The sequence below is a fragment of the Mustela lutreola genome, chromosome 14, assembly GCF_030435805.1.
Source record: "Mustela lutreola isolate mMusLut2 chromosome 14, mMusLut2.pri, whole genome shotgun sequence".
NCBI lineage: Eukaryota > Metazoa > Chordata > Mammalia > Carnivora > Mustelidae > Mustela > Mustela lutreola.
Genome location: NC_081303.1, coordinates 60,873,419 through 60,892,114, shown reverse-complemented (window position 1 = coordinate 60,892,114; position 18,696 = coordinate 60,873,419). Strand labels below are relative to the sequence as shown.

Sequence of the window (18,696 nt, the reverse complement as noted above, 5' to 3'; positions counted from 1 at the left end):
AACTCTGATTCTTCTTCTGCCAAGCACAATTTTTTGTTTTATCATAAAACAAAAAAATGACAAAAGTACAGCAAAATAATTTTTGCTTGCCATTTGATTTATTTTAAAAGACATCATTTTTTTTTTTGGCATGGAGAGTATTGAGATCAGTAATAATGAACTTACCTCTTTTGGTTGGAATATAGGAAAAGTCCAGCAATTACAGATCCAATATCTTCCTTACCAGACTTATTTTTCGTAAACACTTAAAAACTTACTTTTCTTCTAAGATTTTCTTAAGATTAAACATCTGGATATAACTCGCAGATCCTAAGTCATAGAAAGAAACAAAGGGAAGGTCGATCCCTTTGAAGAGTCAACAGGTTGGCTGTCGGGAAGAAATCAACGTTGTCTTGGAGTTTTGGGGTTCTTCCTGCCCTGTTTCTTCCAGTCATAAAACTGCAATTTGGAGGGGATATATTACTGCAACGAATTCTAATGGTTGTGTGAGGAATTAACTCCTCAGGAAAACGCAGTTCACAGGAATTTATTATGGGAGATTGAAAGGTGCTGGTGACCATTCAAAAACTTTGAAAAAGGGCACCAGAAGTTAGTGGTAGTGTTCAGCCTTTCCAAAGCCTTGAGACATGAAAGCATGTTTCCTCCTTAACTCTCAGTCACAGAAATCAAAAAGATACTTGTAAAGATTGATCTGACTTTCATTAGAAAACTTGAGAATTACAATTTGCTCTTGTTTCAAGTATATTTTCAGTGAGAGATATGGTTAGAATAGGTGCATTGCATCCAGAGAGTATTGTGTTAGGATCGTGCCAGCGACAAACCCTAGAACTGATCTGCGGGGAGGTGTATCCCTAGGAGCTGCTGTGTTTTTCTCTGTAACAAAGTCTCCAAGCAGGTCTTTGGTGGCTCGGGAGCTGCTTCTGGATGTCTGAGGGTAATGTACACATGGCCCCAGGCCCGTGAGAGCCCCTGCTGGTTTTTGTTTTTGTTTTTTTTAATTTAAGACTACCCTTTCAATGTTAGGAAATTGGTGTGCTTCCACACTTTGTGAATTCGGCATACTTTAAACCTTTCTTAAGAGAAATTCCTTCTGGAGCTCCATCCCTGGGCGAACAATGTGGCATCTCCTTTGCCTGTCATAAATTGACCTCTAGACAATCAGCTTAGAAGTGCCCATCTCCCATTAAGCAAGTAATTAGAGGTGCATTAAGGTTTTTCTCTGAATCCAAAGTAAAATGTATAGGCTGTTTGCAGCTCAGTTGAAAACACACATTGTTTGCATGCAGGTACATGAGTCTTTTCATTGTGAATAGGACCCAGAGTGATTAAACAAGCACTCTTAATATGTTAATTTATAATTTTAATTACAACAATCTTGTATATATAGTCATTAGTGAATACTAATATAAATATTTTTCTATCTTTTTATTCATAATGCATAAACCAATCATCCCGTTACTTCTCTGAGGTTGCCTGTTTTTGTTTCATAATACAATCTTTGTTCTTAGTTATGAATGCATTTTGTTCGTTCCTGTCTTGAATAATCCCTCATTAAGCTAGTCACTTTCTGCTCCGTACTGAAAAGGAAAAATTATCATGCAAATGTGGCATGCCGTATTAAAAAGCACATTACCAAACACTTTTGTTGCTGTCCTTCAATTAGTTTCCCTTCTTTGAATTTAATTCCATTTGTTGTTAAACTACCGACTTGATGTATGGACTCATGAATCTGAAGCTGCTGCCAAGAAAGTGGGGGAAAAAAAATCAAAGCCTCCTCGAAGAGCTGCAGAGGCGAGCTGAAATGAATTTGCTTCACCTTTGACAAGAACACTTGAACAGCACTGGAATCCTCTGATGATTCAACTTGGCTAATTATCCGATTATTTATTTCAAGAATAAAGGCACTGTTTTACAATTAGAGAAGTAGAAAGCAATCTGAGAAATTTGGTCGCGACAGATGACTTAAGTAACTTCTAAGATAAACAGTATCTGTGCAAACTTGTCTCGCTGAGTGCTTCCCGGGCTGCAGTGCTGTGTCTCAGCGTCGGTGAAATCCGGGGTATGCCGAGGGGTTTTTTGTTTGTTTGTTTGTTTGCTTTGCTCTTTCGATGACAGAAATTATTTTACACTTTTTAACCAACATGTCAAATTTCTGTGGCTCTGAAGCAATGTTTAAGTTGTATGTCTCTTGATGAAAAGCTTTTGGTTCAAAGCAATACTTTTTAATTGCCTAATGATATAAGTCAGTTCTTAGGAAAGAACCGCACATTTAGGAGTTCATTTGCAATATAACTGAAAAATTCATTGCATCGCAGTAAAACAATTTACTGTTAATTACAAGGAGAAGAATTTGCTGTAGCATGCCCACAGATTGCCATGAATCATGCAGCACTCCTAGAGATTTATAACAGATGTGTAAGTGGGATGAATTAGCAGGGTTTAATAACAGAGACACAAATCATGCAGACTTCAAGGAGCTTTAATTGATATACTAGAATGTGACGGGCATGAATCACTCAGCCATTCAACAGCACTGTAACATATGGTCAGCTCAATATGCTGCATCTTAAATCGGTTGGTGAGTCGTTGGTTGTCCCATATGGTGGAAGCAATATATTTTTCATGATTAAAAAAAATACATCCATTTTTTTAAAGAAATATGATTGCAAAGCATGTTTGTTATTGAACAGTCACCTGAATGCCAAACTGGGTTTTTTAATGATTTTTTTTTTAAAATATGGCCACTTCCCAAAATAAATAGCAGCTACTACTTGTAATACCAGATCGCTGGAGGCAATATCAGGACCAAATTGGTGCTTGTTGGCACACTTGATCCCCAGCAAAGCCTATGGAAGAGCGCAGCGGATGATAATTCTGATTGTCAGGGAAATCCTTCAGACTCCGGCTAAGCAAACAAAATGAAAGGAATGATGTCACTTTCAGAGAAGTTCAGGAATGCCCAGATTTGCAAAGAGCATAAAATGAATTGAATGAGAGACCCTTACCCAGTAGGGTAGGAAAGGGGCTGTGGTAATACAGTTAATGCATCATGTAGCAGTTTGGATGTAGCATTTTATACTACCCTCTTAATGAAATGCTCCGTCCTTCAGGAACATTCTAAAAGGACTCCTGGCTGACCATTACAGAGACGGTAGTACCAGTTCCATGTTATCCTTGAACAATTGTTTCAGTGTATGGAAACAGACATCCTCATGCAGAGATCTAGAACTGGTGGCACGCAAAAACCCTTTTTACTGAAACTGGGATCTGGCAGCTCTCGGCAAAGCTTTTGCGGCGTTAGTAAATCTGACAGACTTGAAAAAGGAATATTGCAGCCTTAGAACGGTGGCTGCCAGAATTTAATGTCAACAATTAAAATTTATTTTGATCCTTACCTACTGTTTATTACTGTTTGTATACACAACAGACCTTACTAATACAGAGATGCTCTATTAGATGGAATTACCATCTGTTCGGAGTGAAACGCTGGCATCTGTCTTAGATGCTAAAACTAAAATGATATTATTTCTAACAAAACAAAATTAACTGCTTTCTGCTCCCCAACTTTAATTCTGAATGTGCGGATGCACTCAAGGAAAAGGCTTGTTGATGAGACACGTAATGACCTCTGTCTCCAGGTCTGCATTCAGATACGTGACTTTACTACGGGCTCTGCTGGCCTTTTGGGCATGCCGAAATCATATTTTTTAAAACAGTCTTTGAGCTTTGTAAAGTGTTATTATCGACAGAAAGGTGTTAAAACAATAAGACTGGAATATGTAAAAATCATCTGGATCAGAGAGTATGTAAAATATTTTGGTAGATCTACCTTAAAGAAGTACAAGGAAAGCAATTAAGAAAGCAAAACTCATCGGAACAAAATTGCCATAGGTCCCACAGTGACACCTTTAGGAAAATATAAACTGTATCTTCTCTGTTAGACTATTTTTAATTTTCTCCTACACTGACATATATAAAAGATTTATGTCCAGCCCCCTTTCCTTTTCTTTTTTAAAGCCTAACTATCCTATTAACAAAGGTCTCTAGCTTTTTGAATTTGGAGAAGTTGGAGTATCAAGGACAATGGTAGTTCCGTACTGATATCAGATCGGTGATGCTAATTTCTGAGAAGCCAAACTTCAGTTCTACAGATCACAAAATAATACATTGTGTCACACCAGCATTTAGCGCATGTACACAGTGCATTAACTGTAACTGTAGTACATTTATTTGTGCTAGAGGAGACTTGAAAATGATTAAAAAATCAATACTTTGCTGTCAGAGAAGCAAGTGTTACGATGCATTTAAGTAGTTAATTGCATAAGCCCCATAAAAGCTTCAAGTTTGGGTAGCAAGGATGCCATAATTACAGTCCAAGCAGCTACCTTTTATTAATGGCGGACTTAAGGGGACAGTGCTCGCTGTCCTCGCTGGGGCTGCTTCCTGTGCAGCTCAGAGAGCTCGGGTCCCTTCCTCTGCACGCCTAGGATGCTTGTTATGTGCAAGTTATTGATGATCACCAGAACAACAGCTGGGAAAGGTAGTGTTGATTCCCCAGGGAGGCGATTTCCCTTAAATTCTCTGAAAGCAGTGTTTTCCAGCCTTTCTCTGTGTCCTAGAACACATGGAGAAATCATAATATTTGCCATGCTGGGGTAAAGGAACAGGTGGCTCAGAGCTGAAGGGGGTAAGCTCGCTGGCTTCCTGGAGGGCTGAGACGATCCCTGTGTCCAAAGTCCAACATCCCCCTTCTTGTTTCCTCACTGAGAAGCAGTGCTTGAAAAGGTTCAGTCAGAGACATTTGAAACCAGAAGACATAATCGGGTCTACCGTGCTCTTCAACAGATGAGGCCCTGAGGACCAGAGAGGCCAACTTCTGGAATAGCCCTGTTCCATAACTGGGGACCTAAGGAGCCCGTCTAGAAGTCAGCTCTCTCCTTCCCACATTGGGTCCATTGTGCGTCGTCTCTCGCGGAGGAGACTACTAGTAAACCAAGAAGGAGGACGTGATAAAGTAGATTTTGTTCTTGTTTCTCCAGTCAGAGAATAGACGGGGAACAAGTCCACGCTGTCTAATTTCTGAGGTTCTGAGGGGAGAATCTTCTCTCCTCTTCTGGGCACTGACTGGAGACCAGTTGCAGTACAGTGGTGGTCAATCGAGAAATCATGGCTTCCTGGCCTGGCTCTCTTATTTAAGTCCTGACCCCAGTGCCCTTCCACAGACATTCTGGTCTAGCGGTGTTTGGGCAAATTGCAATTCTCGTGACAGTTTTGCATTTCTGAGGAAAAGTCAAAATCATGTCCTATTGCCAAAGTGCCTGACGATGGCTTGCGTTAGTCTGCTCCCCACATAGGCCTGAAACGTAAAAAGGCTGTTCATTCCTTGATTTCTGTCTCTGTAATAGAAAGTTGACGTTGTTTTAAGATATTGACACTGCCGTGTAGTGTTCACAGGCAACAAACTCTTGCTTGAAAACAAATAAGGAGATTTGATTTTAAAGACTTGCCGTCAATGAGAGCTTCTGCTCATTTAGCCTTCCGTTCTTATCCTATGACACTCAAACTCCACGCTACATAAATTTTGCACATGTAAATTTATGCATTATGATATGCTATTAATCAGATTATAAAGTAATAAATGCTGCATAAAGAAGAATGTCTATTATCAGAGCTTTTTATAAAACCATATTTATAAATAGAAGAGCTAGGCTGGGAACTGGATACAAAGCAATTGCAGAAAATACAAAAACATCGTAATTTTATTCTAAGTAGAAACAGACTGTATGTTGTTATTCTTTGCAATGATGGATATTGAAGATCCATTTTCTGCTTTACAGCTGTAAGAGGATTTTCTGAGTAAATACAGATTTTTAATGTGGATGAATTATATCCTTTTATAATATGTGATATGAAAGATGGGTTATTGGCTAATAATAATAGTGCCTTGTGTTTGTACAGAAATTTGCTTTGCAAAACCTAACACAATTATATATACTGTTTTTTTCTTTCTTTTTTTTATAATTATGTTCAGTTAACAACACACACACACACACACACACACACACACACACACATATATATATATATATATATATATATTTTAAAAGCAGTTATTGCCAAGGTATTCCACTGAAAATTTATTCTTATGTTGTAGATGGGAAAACTGAGGCATATGTAAGTTTTAAGTGATTTTCCTAAGTCATACAGAATTGGAAATTAAAAGGTAAAATATAATCTCTGAAAGACTACAGAGTCCTTTCAATTACTCTATGTTGTCTCTTAATTCACTGTTCCATGATTAACAAGTTTATAGCTATAATCCCTTTACTTTGATAGTCTGAGAAATAACCCTTGATTCCTCCTGTTTGTTGGTGAGTCTATATTTGTGTGAGTGTGTTTAATAGTTCAGGAATATCTGTTTTCCTTTTCATCATTTTACGTGTGTGTGTGTGTGTGTGTGTTGTGTGTGTGTGTGTGTGTGACCAGTCTAGTTTAATTGATTGAAAATTCCCCCTCTGGTCTTAGGGGAACTCTGAAGATAATGACTCAGTAGGGTGCTCACCCTTTCAAACAGGCTGGGTTGAGTCCTCTAAGTGAAACGACAACATACCAGCTGGAAGGTTGTTTGGTTTTTTTTTAAGCAAGAGAATAAAAAAATATACTCTAATTTGACTCATTCTCTGTAGTTGACTTCCTAAGAATAGTCTAATTGCTTGGTGGAATAACTCCCCTGTGAATTTAGAAGTGTTCCACTACTTGTTAGAATTTCAACAGTCAACATTAATTGTAGTGGATTCTCAGTGAAAGTACCCTTATTGGTTATAATCATTTTGCCAAATTAAAAAAAAAAGTGCACTCTCACTTTTAGAAGATATTTAAGAAAAAAAACTATTGAGTTGCTGGAATTCCTTTTGTTTTGTTTGACTCTGAATTTATGTTCTTGATTACATAAGCGAATTTTGGATTATGCTATCAATGGGGTAAGGGATTCTGAATACTAGAGTGGTACAAAACCTCACCATGATCCCTAACTAGCTGGATGGTTGGAGTAAAGAAATACCAAATGTCAAGGAGATGGGACTTTGAAGAAGAGGCTGATTTTAAGCAAGGATAATACTCTTCAGTTCTTTAGTGGTACAGGAGGTATGCTCCTAATTTCTCTAAATATTTAGTTAAAAATGGAAATCCTATTCTCAGTGTACCAAATATGTATAGTTCGTGATTCTTTAGGTCTTTGCTAACTAGTCACAATAGTCATTTATGGCTATTTAATCTTAAAATAAAATCGATTAAAGTTAAATAGAATTTCAATTTACATTTCTCAGTGTCATTAGCCACATATCAAGAGCTTGTTTTTTTTTTTCTTTTTTTTTTTTAACATTTTATTTATTTATTTGACAGACAGAGATCATAAGTAGGCAGAGAGGCAGACAGAGAGAGGGGGAAGCATGCTCCCTGCCAAGAAGAGAGCCCGATGTGGGGCTCGATCTCAGGACTCTGAGATCATGACCCGAGCTGAAGGCAGAAGCCTAACCCTCTGAGCCACCCAGGTGCCCCAAGAGCTTGTTATCCATATGTGGCTAATGCCTATGATATCAGATAATACAGATCTAGAACATTTCCACCATTAGAGAAAGTCCCACTGGATATCATTGGAATGGATGGTATCTTTTCAAATTAAAATGTCAAATCCTTTTGTCTCAGAGCCCTAGGGAATTGTATGTGGACTATAGAAAATAGAAAAGTTTCAAATCCCTCTTTTGTACTTTTATGTATTTATTTTAAGGATTTATCTATTTACTTGAGAGAAAGCATCTCAAGCTGACTCCCCACCAAGTGCAGAGCCCAATGTTAGGCTCGATCTGTGGACTCTGTGATCATGACTTGAGGCTGAACTCAAGTGTTGGATGCTCAACTAACTGAGCCACCCAGGCACCCTTCTTTTGTGTTTTTAAATAGCAAGTTTTGGACAATAAAAAATTATGTAATTGATTCCTGAACCCAGAACTCAAGAATTTTTGACAATCCTTCTTCCCTTGTTAAACTCGTAGCCAATACTGAAATTTCAATACAAGAATGGAATTCCAAACACTGAAGAGAAACTTGAGGGGAGAAGAAATTTCTAGATCATCAGCTTTTTATTTTGTTTTGGATTATTTTCAAGATAGGCATAACTTGCAGAGTGAAATCTTTGAGAACCCACCATTTACTAATTTTTGGTAAGGAATGCTAAAGGAAATCATGCATAAAATTTACAGAGTCATACATATATTAAAAATAAAAACATCACATGGTTTGCAGTGGCAGAAGATGAACAGAATTGTTAATTATCTTTCTAAGTTGAGGGACATTTTGCTCAGTGCCCTCTTCTTTACAAAAAGTTAAAATAGAATCACAATTAATTGTTTCCCTTTGGAAAGCTGGCCAGGCTTTCTAGAAAGTAACAGGTAGTACTTGTTCTAAGCTGTTTTTATTTTTTTTTTAAGAATTTTATTTATTTATTTGACAGAGAGAGATCACAAGTAGGCAGAGAGGCAGGCAGAGAGAGAAGAAGGGAAGCAGACCCCTGCTGAGCAGAGAGCCCGATGTGGGACTCGATCCCAGGACTCTGAGATCATGACCCGAGCCGAAGGCAGTGGCTTAACCCACTGAGCCACCCAGGCGCCCTGTTCTAAGCTGTTTTAAGGTGAATTGTTTTTCATTAAGGATATCAGTTCTTGCATTCATATCATTTTAATTTGTGTTTATTGAAACAGGGAACAGCTTTGTGTGCAAAAGTCTGTGTTAATACAGGTGTAAACTAAGAGTCCACAGCTTTGGTTAAAACCCTTAAAAAGTAGGCTTGGTGATAATAACCTTTGTTCTTTTCTTTGCTTGTACCTCTGAAATGCAACGAACCCACTTAGAGTGGGAATGAATCCAAGCCTACACACTCAACTGTTTAAGAAGAAAAATCAGGAGGGCTCTTTATGTAATGAACACTGGGTACTATATGCAAGTGATGAATTGCTAAATTCTACCCCTGAAACTAATAATACGGCATATGTTAACTAACTTGAATTTAAATAAAAATAAAAGAAGAAAAATTAAAGCAAAACTTTATTTTTATTAACTCAGTTGTTACCCTGATCCCCCTTGCAACAAGTTGTAGGGAAAATCTCTATCTCTGTTACTCACTCCTGGAGTTTCCCAGAAGCCTCCAGAGAATTGCCAGGGTCCCAGGACTGCGAAGTATGCCAAGGCCTCAGTGTGTGCTTGGGCACTGGACATTCACTGCTGCTAGGCACAGTCCCTGGAGGTATTGTGGTCACTTTAGGGCCCAGAGGGGCTGCCCTGAGTCTGTTGTATCTGGACCAGAGTTCGTAAACCCCTGAGCTCACGGGCTCTTTTTGTTCATGTGGAGGCTCTGCTTGGCTTTCAGAGTGGTTTCGCTTATTTGTTTTCATTTAAACTAGTTGCTAAGCTTCAAAAATCAGAAAAATTATACACAAAATGACTATTTTTAGTCAAGTAAAGGATTTGGCAACTTTGGGTCATTGTTCCTGCATTATCTGTTGGCTGGCACCAACTAGTGACTATTCATCCTGGCCCCAAACTTCTCAGACCCCACACTCCCTCTTGTCTCACGAATTAGACCACTTCAGTTGTTTCTTTTATTTTACTGGCATCTGTAAATTGCAGCCATAAGTTGAAGCCATGTTTAGATGGGATTTTGACTTTTGGGATCAAAAGCTGGTAGTCATAGCTAGTCATAGACTACGGGTGGTAGTCATGGCTAGTCATAGACTGCCCGTTTTATGAGGGATCTTCTGAGTGAGGTAGTGTCCACTCAGGCAAGGGAATTTCTCCAGAAAAGGGGCAACTATGAGCCGTTGGAGATAAACAGACACACTGCACCATTGCAGTGCCAGCTTAGTAAAGGGAATCCAAGTGGGGCACCAGCAGACTCTAATAAGAAATATCTTTTCCTGAGTGAGGAAGAGTAGAGAAATTATTTGCAAGAGGCCATTTTATTCAATCCTCAAAGTTTTATGATACCTTTTTGTTCATGGTGTTTAGTTACATTTAAGATAAACTCTATAGTGTCTTCAGTTCCTAGAGCCATGTAAAGACTTGAGACCACAACTGATTTGATCTTGAGTGTGATGTACACAAGTGTGTGTGTACCTGTGTGTGAAAAACTGTGTCTGGAGACAAAGCTCTGTTCTTGAATGTAACAAATGTTTTTTGATATTTAGCGCCAACCCAACTGAGGCCTCCTGTGGTGGAAGGAATCAACAGCACAACCATCCGTGTTAGATGGCTCCCACCTGAAGAACTCAATGGCCCCTCTCCTGTGTATCAGCTGGAAAGGAGAGAGTCATCTCTTCCAGCTCCCATGGCCATGATGATGAAAGGAGTTCGTTTCATAGGGAATGGATATTATAAATTTCCCAGTTCCACACATCCGGTCAATACGGACTTTACCGGTAAGTGTTTTGGACATCACTATTGAATAGGTACTAAGCCCCGAGGTGTTTCTGATTATTTTGATATCCCTTCAGAGTGAATTGTCCACAGAAATACTAATTCAGACCTTTTATAACTTCATCATGATTGTGTCAACTTGTCCATCTTTTGTGGGTATTCTATGTGGGGAGACATGGGTGAGTAGAGGAAAGAAAAGAAAAATATAGATGTAGGAAGGTCACCTTATTTGATCAAACTATATGCTGGAAGTGACCCTCGGGCACCATTTACCAGAATGTATTCCTCAGAATACTTTACCTGCTCTATGGAAAAAGAAGAGTTCTGCAGATAGATGAGTTTGAGAAATGCGCTGTGCTATGGAGAGTCTCAGTATATATTAGGTTATTAAAACCTCTAAAAGCAATTATAAGAAAGCTAACTTTGCTTAGCTCAGTATGCCTAATCCTTATTTGTTGCTTTTTTGAAGCATTAAACTATCAGTAGGGTTTTTTTTGTTTGCTTTTTGGTTTTGGTTTTGTTTTTGTTTTGGAGAGCATTAGGGGAAAAACTAATTTGGGAGAAACACAGCTTCTGTGGGTACGTTGGCAGTATGGGTGAGTGAGTGCTCGCTTTGGGCACATACAAAAAACACCTCAGAAATCAACAAAAATAGTATTTTCACACAATATATTTTTAAAAATGAAAATCAACACCAAAAATTCCCCAATAAAATGGCAGAATTTTAAATGAAGACAGGCTTTATCCCTCACTTGCAGGGCTCTGTAACCTGCCTCATTTGCTTCATCCAACTCCTTGTCTTGCTGGTCCTACAATATTCTGGAAGTCCTGCTACCTTTCCAAGTTAGAGTTCCTAAAAACACTTTTTGCATTTTTAGAAATTGCAGAAAGCTGTAACTATTTAAGTCACATACATCACTTCCCAATTTTCAAAAATATATATAAAGTTTAAGATACCTATGGTTCTGTAAATGCATAATGATATTCATTTGATCCCAGAGAAAATCATTCTGGAACAAATAGTCTTGAAAATGTTGTATGTGTTGAGGACGATGAAGTAGAATTTGAACCATAAAACGTGGCTCAAATATTATTGCTTTATTTTTAATTTAAAATAGTTAATAGTTTGCTTTGAAGTGAGGTTGGCTGCTGATAGATACTTGTAATGAATGACGTCCTAGCAGAGATACACTGAGTGAATGCTTAGCTTAGCTAGTGGCTTGGTACCTTGAAATGGCCATTGAGTATTAGATATTCAGCCACTGAGCAATCTTAAAATGTTCAACTTGTGCTTAATATTTGTAAATGTCAAAGAAAAGAGAAAAGAAGCGAAGAAAACAGATATGTGGAAAAGAAAGTTAAAAAGCCTCCAGACACAAAGTTAAAAGGCCTTTTCTCAAATGGAAAGAGAAATCGCCTTCCTGGTCCAGCGTTTGGCTCGCGATGTGTTTCTTCGAGGAAACAGCATTTGTTTCCATTCAGCGGAATATTTCTGCTACAAGCGTGTCCGCTCAGATTTGCTGGCCAGCCAGCAGACAGATTTCTGATGGGATCACCTACTGTTGTTGCAATGAAAGATAGAGTGGCCCGTCCACCGTTAATAAATTTAGTCGTCTGCACGGTCTCCCTAGCCGGCCTTATACTCTGAGGTACAAGGGCTAGGGGCAGATGTAGCATCTGGGAAATTTTCCAAATTCCTCTTTAAAAAAGTTAGGCCATAAACACCGGCCTCACTAAGCAGGATCCTTCTGTCTATAACAAAGCCTCCAGCTGCACAGAAAATGTGTTTGGAGTATACGTCGTTTGAAGGACAAGGCAGGGAGATCACACTTTTGGCTTGAACTGCTCCCTGGAGGTTTGGTGATTCCCAGAGAATAAGAAGTTCTTCTGCATTCAGGCACGTTCTGGGGCATTACTAGCTCCTTTTTATTAGCGGCTTTGCCTTACTTTGAAGGTTCTCTTTAACTTTTAAACTGGGTCTGCATCAAATCATTGGTTTGACCCTTTGGTGCAACTGGCCGTGTTGGTTGAATAATTGCCCTGGGCTGAGCCATGGTTAAATGAAGTTCACCCAATTCATAAGCTAGGACAACTTTACAGACCCAGTGCCATAGCTTTCTTGAAACTTGCATCAATCCTAAGCAGAGAGGTACATGTATAAGTAGCATCTCCTCTTTGTTTTACTTAAATAATTTCTCATTCCAACCTTCCACAGGCTTGTAGGTAGGAATTTTTACCATCTGAGGACAGATGAAGTGAGACTCAGGTCCCATAGCTAAGTTCACGGTTGAAATGTGAATGGGAAGCTTCCAATTCAAATGTTGGTGCTTTGCCACAGATGGGGAAGGCACATAGGTGGACAGTCCTTGGGAAGTTGTAGAATAAGATCTAAAAGTAATCAATGAGGTTGGGAGGTGATACAATTATCATTCAACTGTTCCTTATCCAACACCATGAAACTTCTTTAGATTTGTTTTTCAGTTGATGGCTTTTCAGGTATAGGAAGTAAATAGGGTTGGCCTTACATGTTCACTTGCATCCCCAAAGCTATCTAGGGATCCCTTTTTTTTTTTTCTACAGCAATTTATTCCCAAATGTTCCTAGAAGCTTGATGTTTAATGTCTAAATGAAATTATTTTAAATGGGCTGAAGTACTATGTGTCAAATGGTATTATCAACTCACATTTCTTGATATTTCATGCAGTTTTTTATGTTCTGAGGCAAATTTAAAGAGCAAATTTTAGAAATCTCTAAAATGATTAATTATATTTAATAAGTGAATAATTATAAGAGTTAAGATCTGCTTTTATTTTGAATTTTTCATTTTAAAATATCAAACTCTAACTAGAAGGACTCCCAAAATATGAATGGGTATATCTAGTAATATTCAAAGACAAAATATACCATATTGTGTATTATTATACATATGCTATATATATATATAAATTAATCAGATTTCACCCATTGATGAAAAGACTAATAAATACATTCATAGCATGTTCCACAGTCATGAACAATGTATTGAAAGTTTCAATATACATGATCTCAGTATTAAGTTCAAGATAGGAATCTCCTATATAACTTACTCCTCTTCCATATTTGCTTTAAATGTTTTTATCTCATATGATTTAATGAAAACAATTCAAAAATATGAGCATATGCTTTAATATGTTGCTTAATATCATAAATTACTTAACTTTATATTGTAAATGGACTCTAATCAAAATTTAACTCTGAGTAGAAAACTTAACCAGATACAGCTTTGTTAGGATCTCTCTTTGGTCTCTTTTCCCTTTGGAGACAGTGTTCTTTCAAAGATTTAATCTTCAGGAAGGGTATATTATCAGTCATTTACATCATAGTATAAATTTAAGGTCAGATATTAACTTCCCCACTTCTCTATGGTTGAGACTGAGTGTTTTAGCAGCAAACTAATAAGTTTCAGATCTAGGTCCCATTGTTTATTAGCTAAATGTAATTAAACAAACCACTTAATCATTTTTGTGGCTTTGTTTCCTTTTCTTTTAAAAGTGGTGTAATAAAACTGCTTACAGTACTCATATCTAGAAGTAGGTGAGGATGAAAGGCAATAGCCCCCCCTAGGGAACCCTGTGGAGTATCTGTCACATAGATTACTTAGAGGTCATTAAACTCTAGCTATTAACTCTTAGTCATATAACAAATGTTTGTTAAGTGTTTATTTACTATGGGACAGGAGCTTGTCTGAAATTTATAAAACCCATGTTATCTTAATTCATCTGTTGCTACACATAATGTCAGGTGTGTGTGCCTAAATGTTCTGTTTAGGGTATGAATAATATGCAGCTTCTATAGTAAGATGTGTTATTTAACTTTGTTATTAAAATAGTTAAATTAATCTACCTAGTTTTGAAAGTTGGATAAACAATTTTTCTGTGGGTCTAATCATGTCCGTCTATTAAATTGAGGATTGTGCTAGATGATCAATGCCTCTAACTTCTAAAATTCCAAATCAATGAATATAGCCTATATACATAGCTTCAAAAATTGAAAATAGAAGCTATTGCTGTGATTTTAAAAACAACTCGATTTTCAAGTAAATTGTTCAGTTATTTTTTTTTTCATATAATATGTTTACAATTTAAGATTAACATAAAGTTATTTTTCTCTTTTAGTCTGAGGGGATGTATTAATTTATAGAGATAATTTAAATGACATGGAGAGGAATACTCAATATAGAAATGGATATTCAATTCTTGGTTTATGTCAGAGCATACAAAGAAGCAGCAAATTCAATAGAAGTTCATAATATTATAACTAGAAAATCATGTAAACACTCATTATAAAATATTCTTCTAGTCACATGGGGTTAATAGTACTTTCTCCTTCCAGAACAGGAGTAGCAAATAGAACGTTCCCTACTGCAGCTGGACAGGGTGATCATTGCGTCTTTACAGGGGGGAAAAAAAATGCTCTTTTTTTTCAGGAATGCAGAGTAAATCCACTTGATTTACACAAAGAATTTAGTCTTTCTCATGTAATGCTACTAATCCAAAAGGAACCTGGTAAAAACAGCAAAGTACTGCTCAGATTGGCATTCCAAAGGTGACCCTCTCTCTCCTTGTCACTTCTTCTTCCTATTAGTGAAAACAGGTCCATGATCATTTGGGGGAAGATTTGACTATTGTAGTATCCAGATGCCAATCACACCAGCCTTTTAAACTGCCTTTACTGGTGACCCTGCCCAGAAATCAGGAAGTGCCTTTGGGGAGATCTTTGTAGCAAGCCACTGGGGAGATGAGCATACATGTGCACCTGGATGTAATTCCCTTTTATTTGTCTTCACGAGAAATGTGATTACTGATGTTGAATATCTTGCAGATGAGAACTCTGTACACTTTCTTCATAATAATGCTGTTCAAGGACACTAAATGATTGTCATACATTTTTGTCTCCTAGTATTTGCCTTCCCTAAAATGACTGAACTCGAATGCTTTAGGAAACAGAAATGCCATTAATTACTGACCTGTAGAAAGAGAAATGCAAGTCCTTGAATCAATATTCCTTAAAAGCATACATATTTTATATATATTTTTACTCTATGATATATATGCTTTATTATTATTTATTATTTCTAGTGAGCGGGGACATTTAAACACTTCATTAAAGGAAAGCTGATTATAAGCAGGTATAGGGAAACTTCAGATAGACTAATTAGTGAAAGCATATTAATTCTGACTTTCAACACCCATGGTACCCAGTATTTATTGTCATCTGACTGGAAGCAAATCCTTTTGCCAGAAAATGCTTAAAAAAAAAAAAAAAAGCCACAACACCACCAACAAAATAAATAAAATGCTAAGTAATTACAAGTCATATTTAAACCACAAGTTTTATTTTACCTGATTTTGATCTTTTTCATAGTTATTGAGAAACAAATACATGCCTTGACTATATGGCCCAGCTCTTTGATGAACAGGCAGTCTTGATATGGAAAAATAAAGACAAGAGTATGTGTGTCTCTGGTTGTGACAGAATCAGAAGAGAGTGTGAATATCTGGTTGGTTGTGTCTGTGTGGACTGGTAGGGTCAGGTTCCAAATGATTACCTTCTGAGAACCACAGAAGTCAGAGTAACCCATGGTGACAAGGGACATTAAGAAGTAAGGGTTAAAATTGTTTTGTTTTTACTGCCTTTCATGGAGATGTGTAAAGATCTTATCATTGGAGGGGAAAGGACCGTGTTTCTCCTCATTCACCAAACTCATCATCAAGGCCAGTTTAGGAAGACTGCATGTGTCTTAACCCTTATATTTTTTCAGAGTGATACATTTTGAAGCCCAATTCTATCAGGTTGCCTTATGTTTGAAATGTTAATGGTGGGGTGGGTGTGGGAGTCATTTCAGTTTCACTTTTGAATTTTAGCTCGGATTTCACACAAGAATCATTTCAGCACATGACCTTTTCTTTCACCAGTTTGCTCTTGCTCAGGTGGTGAAATTGAATGAAATTGCTAAGTTTCTCTTTGCATAAAGAACCCTCTTCCTGCCCCGTCTTTTAACTTTTACAGTATCAATCTAGAGCAGGAGGTTACCAAGTTCTCCTTTAAAATGTCCAGACATTAAATACTGTCTACTTTGCAATCCGTGAGGTCTCTGTCCCAGTGTCTGAGCTCGGCATGGTTATGTGAAAACAGCCATAGGTGATAAAGAAACAAGTAAGAGTAGCCTAGTCTTTTGGGTAAAAACACTTTATTTACAAAAAAAGGACATCATGCTAGTGGTTTGCCTATTTTTGGTTAAGGGTCCAGTCTTCGTTTCTTGAATCAATATATAATTTCATCATTAACAATACATTTTTCTTTCTTCTGATCTAATGCCAAGAACCCTAAAGATCAGGGTGCCTGAGTGGCTCAGTCAGTTAGGTGTCTGCCTTCCACTTAGGTCATGAGCCAGGAGTCCAGGGATCGAGCCCCACTTTGGACTCCCTGCAGGGAGTCTGCTTCTGTCTTCTGTCCCTCTCCCTCCTCATGTTTTCTGTCTCTTTCTCAAATAAATAAATCTTAAAAAAACAAAACAAACAAACAAACAAAAAAACCCTAAAGGTGAGTACAGGGTAGCTCAGAAAAAAGAAACAGAAGAGAACTAACACAACAAAATAGACAGCAATGCTTGATAAATGAAAATATCTTGAAACAGCATCTAGGTTTTCCCGGGAGGGATTTTTGTATTCAGCAAACCAAGTCAGCATTGACCATGCCAACAGGATAGAATAATACTTATATTTGGTGCAAACTGTTTCTATTAGTCGATAACCCTTTGAATTAACTTTAAGGGGTCTGTTTTCCTTCTCTGCTACACTCACACCAAAATGGATGGTCATCTGCTGTACACAGCGCACATTTGTTCCCACATTCTCAAACCCCCCATGTCCACGATGTCCCCAGGTTTTCTATGTGGTCTCACATTTACCTACTTAAATTGTCCAATGTCTTTCTCTTAGAATATGTTAGCCATTTAAAAATCTTCCTTAAGCTTCTTTGTTAAAGAAAAAAAAACTTCATCTCTTAATGACATTCAGCATCAATATAATAAAGATTAATTTTAGTTTCCTTTCATCCTTACTTAAATGGGTAGAAAGAGGAACATTGAGCAGAAAAAGAATCATAATGGTCAACATTGACAGAGAAACTAGCCCCTATGAAACAATTGAATAAAATGAATTATTTTGTATATATTTTTTTGGAAAAAAATGAAAGATATTTAAGGATATGTATTTACCGTTATGTTATATGTGTTGGGAGAAGTATAACACCTACAGAAAAGTATAGATTAATTTCTACTCAGATTAGATTTCAAATAATACCAATGCCAAAATACCCTATCTTTTAAAAACTATGTTCTAGTATTCTGAAGAAATGTCTTGTGAAATCGTGCACCAGAAGTTCCATTTGACTGGGGCAATCAAGTGCAGTTATGTAGACCACGTTTAAGTTCTACACATTGAAGAAAGCTCGTAACCATAGCCCTCAGATGTTTGGAGATTCAAGAAGAAAAACCCAGGGGACACCTGGGTGGCTCAGTCAGTGAAGCATGTGGCTCTTGATTTTGGCTCAGGTCATGATCTCAGGGTCATGGGTTCAAGTTCTGGGTTGGTCTCATGGTTCAGCAGGGAGTCTGCTTGAGATACTCTCTCCCTCTCCCTTTGCCCCTCCCCCACCGTGTTCACACATGTGTGCACTGTCTTTCTCTTAAGTAAATCTTAAGAAAAAAAAAAAAAAAGAAGGGAACTCAGTTACATACATTTTCTTGACTGAAGAGCAGCCTCAGTTTGAAATTTCTTTGACTTTAAGTACAAAAAAAAGAGGCATAAGGAGGAAGGAGGGGAACAACCCCCTTCATAGACATTCAGGTCGCGTAAGTCTCTGGCAGTGGTGGCCATGTCATCCTCACAAAGGGAGTCCTGGGAGAATTTTGTAAAGGAAAGATAGGGATTCGTGGGAAGTTTGTGGGAATGAATGATATAAAGATCTTCTCTCCCATACAGGCAGAAAATTGGAAAAGAATCAGATGCCCCCTTGGGGCACCTGGGTGGCTCAGTGGGTTAAGCTTCTGCCTTGGGCTCAGATCATGATCTCGGGGTCCTAGGATCGAGCCCCACATTGGGCTCTGTGCTCAGTGGGAAGACTTTTTCCCCCTCTCTCTGTCTGCCTCTCTGCCTACTTATGATCTCTCTCTGTCAAATAAATAAA

The 18,696-nt window shown here is 37.7% G+C and overlaps 1 protein-coding gene across 1 annotated transcript in view; it reads left to right on the top strand.

The window, feature by feature from the left end:
- The window catches only part of USH2A (usherin), a 704,505-nt gene that overhangs the window by 190,165 nt on the left and 495,644 nt on the right, over positions 1-18,696 (top strand). The window contains exon 20 of the mRNA XM_059145262.1: positions 10,239-10,469. Within this exon, the coding sequence (XP_059001245.1) occupies positions 10,239-10,469 (231 nt within the window). The remainder of the gene's footprint in view (positions 1-10,238; positions 10,470-18,696) is intronic.